Here is an 8,795-nt window from a genome sequence, read left to right on the forward strand (position 1 = left end):
TGCCTCAAAAAAGAAGTGCAAAGACCACAAGAAGACAACCTTCCATACCACAATTATAGCAGCTCAGCCCAGATGTCTGCTCTTTGCAGGTCCTGGATGAGGCCCTGGAGCTGCAGAGCAAAGAATTAGAGAAAATCAGAAATAAAAATGGAGACAGTGACATCTTCTGGGTAAAATGATTACAAGTCTTCAGAAACTAAAGGAAGAAAAGGAAGCTTGGAACCAAGAAAGGCTTCAAGGCAGTTAATCAAGCCTTGGAGTAATCAGGAAGCCCAGAGATTTCTTGAAGAATAGGATACAAAGAAGAAATCGGGTGGTGTCAGAAGCAATTGCCAAGGGGCTCAAGCACAGGGGCATAGGGTGAGCTGGTGACGATGCCTACAGGTGCTAAGTTTGTAGGACTTTTCCTGGACTATGAATGAGGCCAAGCAGAGGCCAAGGACTGAGCCCCTGTCCTGTCCTTATAGGGAGGTCCGCCACAGGATCTTGCGAGATAAATGGGAGGACAACATCTTCTCAAGTCTTCTCTGTGCAGATGTGGGGATCTCCCACCTCCTGATTACTGGCTTATCCATATTCCCTTCAAGGAGCTGCTGTCTCTCCCTCTCCTACAGGTGATCTATACCGAGGCTCTGCAGTACCCGGATGAGAGCCCTGGCACCTGAATGCTCCATGATCATCTCTGTAGCCATCTCTCAGGAGCAGTGTCAACATCCTCTGACTCTGACTCAGATGCTGAACTTAAAGGTGAACTCTGATCCTAATTTCATTTTAGAGACAATAGGATATTGCAGTTCCATAAACTCATGATGCCTTCCCTTCCCCAAACCCAGTGTCATATATATCCAAAGCATGTGAAAATACACAAAACAGAATTTGAAAAAATTAAATGAAAAAAAAAACAGAAAAATACACATTCCTAGTGAGTGACTTTGGCACATCTTTCTCAATAAGTGATAAAAAAGAAAACACAAGGGAAAATCAGAAAAGATATAGAACATCTGAAGAACACAGTTAACAACTTGACCTATTTGACAAATACAGAACACTTGCCCCAATAGCAAAAGAATCCACATTCTTTTGTATATCAAATTTTATTTACTAAAAATTACCCCATGCTATGTCACAGAACAAACTTCAGAAAGACATCAAAGGATCGAAACCATTCAGTATATGTTTTCCGGGAGGTAGAAATCAAGAATAAAATAAAAAAATACTGAACTGCTCCAGTGTCAAGCCATATACTCCTAAATAATTCTTGGGTTATGGAAGCTACCACAGCAGGAATTAGGAAATCTTTTGAATTGAATAACAATAGAAAGAGATCAAAGATATCAGAACGTACGAGACATAACCGAACAGTGTTTAGAGGGGAAGTTACAGCATTGAGTCCATATGCTGGAAAAGGAGACAGGGCTGACAACCAATGATTCGAAATTCAGGTTAGCATATCAAACTCAAACACAGCAACGTGAAGAAACAGTAAAGAGATGGCATCAATAAAAAAAGAAAAGGCAAATCCAATGAAGAAATTCAACAAAGTTGGGGGGAGGTGCATAAATCAGTGCACTGGACAGGGTAAGCCCTTGATATGTGGCAGTCACATTATTGCCACTCAGAGAGGGTGGACACACTGGGCTCACAGGGATCTTGGATGCTTGCCCTGGAGTAGACAGGTCCAAAGCTTGCAGATCCCACCCTGAGCGTTGCCACGTGAGATTTAGGATGGGGAGTTTGAGGAAGGGAAATGGAGCATAAGCAGGGGTTGCAAAATAGGCAGAGGGAGAAGCAGACTCCCTGCTAAGCGAGGAGCCAGATGCGGGGCTCAATCCCAGGACCCCAGGATCTTGACCTGAACTGAAGGCAGACACTTAACCAACTGAGCCCCCAGGCGCCCCAAACCCTGTGATTTTTATCGATGACCATCACAGTTACTGCCAGTTCTGCTGTGGTTTATTGCTTACACTTTTCATTAGAGAAAATGCTAAGTGTCTGTTCAAAGTTAGTGAAAATAAATTTTTTTTTTTTAAATTTCCCCAATCCTGGAGCTCCTGGGTGGGTCAGTGGGTTAAAGCCCCTGCCTTTGGTTCAGGTCATGATCCCAGGGTCCTGGGATCGAGCCCCACATCGGGTTCTCTGCTCAGCAGAGAGCCTGCTTCCCCCTCTCTCTGCCTGCCTCTCTGCCTACTTGTGTTCTCTGTCTGTAAAATCTTTTATAAAAAGATTTTATAAAATCTTTAAAATAAAATAAAATTTCCCCAATCCTCATTCACAGAGCTTTTAGGATCTTGGTTAAAGGCCCTGCAGAGGAACCCAGCAATGTCTGAGTGGAAAGGGGGCCAGGCTAGGAGACCATGTTGCTCCCTGCCCGTGAACCTTGGGACCCTTGGTCCCTGCTACCTAGATCCTGGAACTGTCCTGGCTTCTGTCTTTTCCAAAGCCTACCCGTTCAGTTTTTCCTTCACTTCTATAAATATCCTTCCAATAATTTATTCTTGCCTCTTAGAATTCATTTGTTATTTCTCTACAGATAGCTACTGCCACAGCCCACAACTCCTAGCCTAGAGTCATGGAACAAGAAGTGAGTGTGGACAGAGAAGGTTCAAGACACTGAGTGGCTGTGTGGTGTTGGGACTCATTTATTTATTCAAGCATATGAAAGAGAAAGAACACCTCACAGAGCAGGGGTGTGAATTCAGTAAGATGAAAGGTCTACTCTATGAGATCAAAAACTTTGATTTAGTCTCTGCTGCATCCTATCAGTGCCTATCATAGAACACATAAGGGGATCAATAAATATGCTTTGGCTTAATGAATACTATATATGAAAACACTTGGGGAACTCCAAAATTTAACATGAATTGCTGTACCCATTATTCCCAGGATGAAAAGAGTTGATATCTACTCCCCCCTCGAAGTTTTGTTTTTGGGCTTGCTTTTTCCTTCTTTCCTTGAATCTTTACCCCAGATCTATGTTGGAATCTGGCTAATTTGCCTGCTTCCCCTTATGACTGATCTTCTGAAATAAAAAAAAAGCCACCCTTCTTACCTGGAGGGCAGGTGGGCCAATAATAGGATGAGGAGGAAGGGGGATGTCCCTTATCTCTTTTGTCCTCAGTCAATAGTCCTGAAATTGATGCTGGGATGGAAACCCCCATTTTGTGCAGATATAGAGCTGTTAGACACTAAATATTTTCCAGAGAGTTCAGGTAAGAAATAACTCAGGGCAAGTCGAGGGTACAGAGGTAGAGAAATAGAGGGAAATGCTATTTCTTTAAAGGGTCAAGGATCCTTGAGCAGCCCCGGAGAAATTTGAGGGGCAGTGATGTTTGCCAGAAGTAGAGTTTCAGCCTGAAGATCACAAGGTTCTATCTAAGCCAAAGAGTCTTTAGGTTGGAGTGCCTGGCTGGCTCAAACAGCAGAGCTTCCAACTCTTGATCTTGGAATTGCAGGTTTGGTCCCAGCTTAGGTGAAGAGATTGCTTAAAAAAAATAATAAAATCTTCGGGCGCCTAAGGGGTTCAGTCAGTTAAGCATCAGACCCAACCTAGGCTCAGATCTGGTGCCCTCGCATCGACGAGGCTGGGCTTGGAGCCTCCTTAATACTCTCTCTCTCCCTCGCCCTCTGCCCTTCCCCACATGTACTCTCTCTCAAGTAAATAAAATCTCTTAAAAATCCTTCTAAAGACTTTTTTTTTTTTTAACGATTTTATATATTTGTCAGAGAGAGCACTAGCAGGGGGAGCGGCAAGTAGAGGGAGAACCAGGCTCCCCACTGAGCAGGGAGCCCCCATATGGGACTCAATCCCAGGACCCTGGGACCACAACGTGAGCTGAAGACAGATACTTAACTGACTGAGCCACCCAGGTGTCCTTGAAAACATCTTTTTAAAAGGGGGATAGGCAGGCTGAAAGAAAACAACTTAAGTCGATTCAGCGAGATGGAAGCACGGGAGAAGCTTCGCCCCCCCCCACCCCCCCGCCTCCAGAAAAACTAAGCAGCTGGGAAAAACTCCATCTCCTGGTGGATGCTGCCTCCTGGAGGTCGATATGGGTATCGCGGCTCCCTTTCACGCTAGTCTGTCGCATCGGGTCCTAAAGAGTTCTTATGGATCCCCGGGGAGGTCGATGTCCCCGAAAACTGTGCGTTACAATAAAACGTGAATGCCTTCTGGTCCCCTAATCAAGAGCCTCCTCATACTCCAGCACTGCCCCTCAGTGAACCCGGTAAAATAACGCGCTTATCGGTCGTCTGAATATTTGCGTTCCGGGATGGACAGAAGCGGCCTGTACTGAAATCAGAGTGCCTGCCCGCACAGCCCTTCTCCCATAGGAGCATTAGTTGACTTCCGATTAAGTCGACTGTCTTGAAGGAAGTCTCCCACATGGGGTATCAGGGGACCCTTTCTGTAAGGAAACTGCTCTTTGTCAAAACAGCCTGTACCTTGCCTGTTCCAAGCCCCAAACCCTGAGCGAACCTTCTCTGTGCACCTCACGCTGAGGCTGGAGTCAGAGCAAATGTAAGCACCAGATCCGCTAAAGCTGAAAACTAGGACTGGGGGCGGGTGTAGCTGGGCGAGGAATGATGAGCACCAAAGGAAGGCAGAGGGACAGAGGGACAGAAGGACAGAGGATTCCCGGGGCGAACTGGCGGCCCTCGGAGCCTAGCACTCCACCACCTAGCACGCAGCAGGCCTCAAGTAACATCTAGGGCAGAGTCAGGCAGGGTAACACTGGAAGAACGCCGAGAGCAGGGTGTGAGGAGCGGTGGCGCCGGCTGAGGTCAGTTAAGGACACTGCCTCGGTTCCGCCCCTGAGGCGTCTAGGCCAATCAAGAGCCGCCCACAGTTACCCACCCCACCCCCCGCACTTCGGCCAAGCCCGCAAAGCTGAGGAAGCGGCTCCGAGGTCTGGCTTCCAATCAGAGAGCGCCTCTCGGAGATGGGCGGAACCCAAGGAAGGCGGGAGCGGAAAAAGGCCCCTCCTGCCACGCCCCAGCCCCCCGGCAGCCAATCGGAAGAGCCTGCCGGCCAGAACCGTTTCAATTCCCCCTCCTGACGCGCCCACATCCCTCTTCAACGCGTTCACGGGTGGCGGTCGGGGATCCAGCGCTTGGCAAACACGAGGAGGTTTTGAGGATCCTTCCCCTCCCTGACTCTGCGGCTGGGCCTGTATCCAAAGGGCCCAAGCAGGGGGTAGAATTCATTTTCCTTCCCTAACTCGCTAGGGCCTGGGAAGGAATGCTCAGGCCGAGGAGGAGAAGGAAATATCTCCAAATTACCATTTTCTCCAGACTGCCTGCGCCTTACTCTTTAAAACTTAAAGGCGCCTCCGTGTCTCTCGGGTGTAGAGTCTTGAGTTCAAATGAAGTGTACAGGTGCTCCAAGTTAAACACAGAAATGTATGAAATAGGCACTCTAGAAACCTGTCCTACCATTGCCCCTGCCCTACCCCTGCAAGGGTGGTGCCAGCCACAACCAAAGGAACTAAGAGCTGATGTTGAAGGAGAGGGGACAGTCCCAGGGTCAGCTTGGGGGTAGGGATGCAAGGAAAGCCCGTGTTGGGGAGCCAAGATAGCAGTATATATGTATGTGTGTGCATATAATTTATTTTTATTTTGAGGCACTTGCCATAAATTCCTCCATCAGGCTGGTTACTCATGAACTAGTCCCCTCCCTAAAACCAACGCAGCCACTTCTTTGCCCTGAAGCAGGCAGAGGTTAAAGGTTACTTTAGGTTAAAGGTTACTTTCTGTACCTCTCCCTTCTGGACACTCACCAGCAGGTAAGCCCAGGAGGTAGCCACAGCAGAAAGGTGACCCTGGAGCAGAAATGGGGCCCCCCCTCAAGGACCAGGAGGAAGGGAGGAAGGAGATGGGAGAAGAGTGTTATATCATATTAAATATTTATTGTTTTCTGCCGACTGGCCTTGGAGTAACTCTCAAGCCAAGAGGAATCGGATTGGTTAGTGTTCAAGTTTCTGAGATCTTAGGTCAAAAAGCTACACTGAGTAGAAGAAAAAAATCAATGACTTGCCTTGCCATCAAGTCCAAGAGTTGAGGCTCTGTGCCTCAGGACATGGTGACAAGAGTTGAGTAAACCAGAGACTGAGACACTGAAGGTTTTACTGGGGGAAGAGAATCTGGGTGTGTGGGGGGGAAGAGTGATGAAATTGGGAAAATGATAAAGACTGTTTTGGAACCCCGGGGGAAGTGGTCCTGGGAGCCTAAAAACAAGGGGATCCAGCTTATCCTCATGAGGCAGGGTCCAGAGAATGAAGGCAGGGTGAGGCATGTCAAGGACCTAGGAGGCACGCGGAAAACTGGTTAGAAAACCCCAGGTGACGAAGAGGCTGGGACAGGGTCCAGAAGTCCATTAGAGAAGGCCATTGGGTCCCAGGGTCCGGCACATCAGAAGTTGGGCTTGTGCTTCTTGAGCTCCACCATAAGGTGATGAATGTTGATGAGCTCAGCCCGGGCAGGCAGAGCACGGAGCTGGGGCTGAGAGAGCACCCGGTGGAAGCGATGATAGAGCTGGATCAGCTGGGTCAAAGCTCCCTGAGCAGACAAAGTCATGCAAGAGTCAAGCTGTGGGGTGTTGCTAGAGATGACGTTGGGAATCTGGCTAGGGCTCATCCAGAACTTTAGGCATGCTGGATACTAAAGATCAAGGGTCACCCGGACGATGCTGAGCCCAGGGAAAGCCACTAGTAACGGGGGTTGGGGGTGGGAGGAGGGAGGCCTGGGAGCTGCAAGTCACCTGGATAATACTGGTTCCATTTCTGAAGTTGGTGAAACTCCGCATTACATCCTGACTCAGAGACTCCACTGATGATTTCCAGGAACTACCAAAGCCACGGATCAGCTGAGTAACCCGGGCTGATGGCAGGAGGAAAAGAGAGGGTGTCAGAGGAGGACTTGGCTAGGTGATCTTTGACCCCTAAGTCCTCCGCAAGGCACAGCCCTCCTCACCACCCGACCCCATATGCCTGCTCTACGCACCCCACCGTGGAATCTGCATCCTCTCATTTTTCTTTTCCACTCCCCCTACCACTGAACCCACCACTACCACATCATCCTCATACCTTCTTCTCCTCGAAGTCGCTCAGCCTGTCCACGCTCAATCAAAGCCTCAGCTTCCTTCACAAATGCCACCAGACCCCCAAAAGGGGGAGACAATAACTCTTCAATGAATTCCTGTAGAAATAAACACACACACACACAGTCAAGTGTCCTGGTGTCAACAGATTTTCCCACTTGTGGCATCATGACTGACCAGGTTCCAGAATACTCCCAGAGCAAATTATATACTTTAAGACACCACTGGTCTCACAAGAGGTAGGGAAATCTCCAAGGACTACCCCCGCTTCAAAAACAAAAGCCAAAAAACTAAACTTGGGCTGGGTGCAGAGTAATGAGAAAGTGGGATCAGGGCCAAAACCAAAGGGGTGGGAAGCTGGGCAAAGCAGGGCCGCCAGAAGGGAAGTGGCCATGGCAACTCTGCTATCTGGAAACCGAGCCTGATGCCAGACTCAGGTAGAGAAGCAGTGCCTGGCTCTCTCACAAGAGCCTCAAAGGCGTGCTGATGTAGATGGTGGTGGACTGCATCTCTCAGCTACCGCATAAGCAGAGGCAAACCCTCTCGACAGAAAAAATATCCTTAATCCCATCTTAGGTCCATATGACTCCCCCTGATTAAAACCAAGCAATGAGGGGCGCCTGGGTGGGTCAGTGGGTTTAAGCCTCTGCCTTTGGTTCAGGTCATGATCCCACCACGGTTCTGGGATCGAGCCCCACATTGGGCTCTCTGCTCAGCGGGAGTCTGCTTCCTCCTCTGTCTCTCTGCCTGCCTCTCTGCCTACTTGTGACCTCTGTCTGTCAAATAAATAAATAAAATCTTTAAATTTAAAAACAAGCAATGACCTCAAAGATTGTCAGACCCATAAGAAAGGAAACTACTATGAAGGCAGGAGACATTAAGCAATGGACTTAGACCTCCAAAGACTGCCAACATCAGAACTGTCAGATACATAGCGGTTGTACATTCTGTATGAAACATTCAGGGAATTAAAAATTAGACACAAAGATGATGACTCAAGATTAGGAATGGACAGACGTGAAACAAAATTAAATTTTTAAGAAAGGGGACGCCTGGGTGGCTCAGTTGGTTGAGCAGCTGCCTTCGGCTCAGGTCATGATCCCGGCGTCCTGGGATCAAGTCCCACATCGGGCTCCTTGCTCGGCAGGGAGCCTGCTTCTCCCTCTGCCTCTGCCTGCCATTCTGTCTGCCTGTGCTCGCTCTCTCCCCCTCTCTCTCTCTGATAAATAAATAAAATCTTAAAAAAATAAAAAATAAAATAAAATAAATAAATTTTTAAGAAAGGACTTAAAAATTTTAAATGTTTTTAACTTTAAAAAGTCAATAGGTTAAACAGCATATTAGAAATACCTGAAGAATGATGACACTAAGTATGGAAATCTAATTCATGGGATGTGGGCAGTGAGCACTGATGGCTACTGACAGAAAAGGAGCCAAGAAGACATTCTGTGCCCCTGATGGAAGTACACACCACTAGCTCTCAATTATCCTGGAAAATAAAGACCCTAACTGCAATCTGATCAAGCCTTTCCCTCTAACCACACATTAATTAGAAAAAAGAAACAGCATTTAACCACATCACGGAATGTGATCCACAAAATCCAGACTGTAGGGGTGCCTGGGTGGCTCAGTGGGTTAAGCCGCTGCCTTCAGCTCAGGTCATGATCCCAGGGTCCTGGGATCGAGTCCCACATCGGGC

General features: G+C 47.9%; 1 protein-coding gene across 2 annotated transcripts in view; it reads right to left on the reverse strand.

Moving 5' to 3' along the window:
• Positions 1–5,886: 5,886 nt before the first annotated feature.
• The window catches only part of VPS52 (VPS52 subunit of GARP complex), a 16,180-nt gene continuing 13,271 nt past the window's right edge, over positions 5,887–8,795 (reverse strand). For both annotated transcript variants that reach the window (XM_059400002.1, XM_059400003.1), the window contains 3 exons: positions 7,083–7,194; positions 6,758–6,876; positions 5,887–6,555 (listed from right to left, as the gene is read on the reverse strand). In XM_059400002.1, coding sequence (XP_059255985.1) covers positions 6,409–6,555; positions 6,758–6,876; positions 7,083–7,194 — 378 coding nt within the window. In that variant the 3' untranslated portion in view covers positions 5,887–6,408. The remainder of the gene's footprint in view (positions 6,556–6,757; positions 6,877–7,082; positions 7,195–8,795) is intronic.

This window comes from Mustela nigripes, chromosome 5 (assembly GCF_022355385.1).
Source record: "Mustela nigripes isolate SB6536 chromosome 5, MUSNIG.SB6536, whole genome shotgun sequence".
Classification (NCBI taxonomy): Eukaryota; Metazoa; Chordata; class Mammalia; order Carnivora; family Mustelidae; genus Mustela; species Mustela nigripes.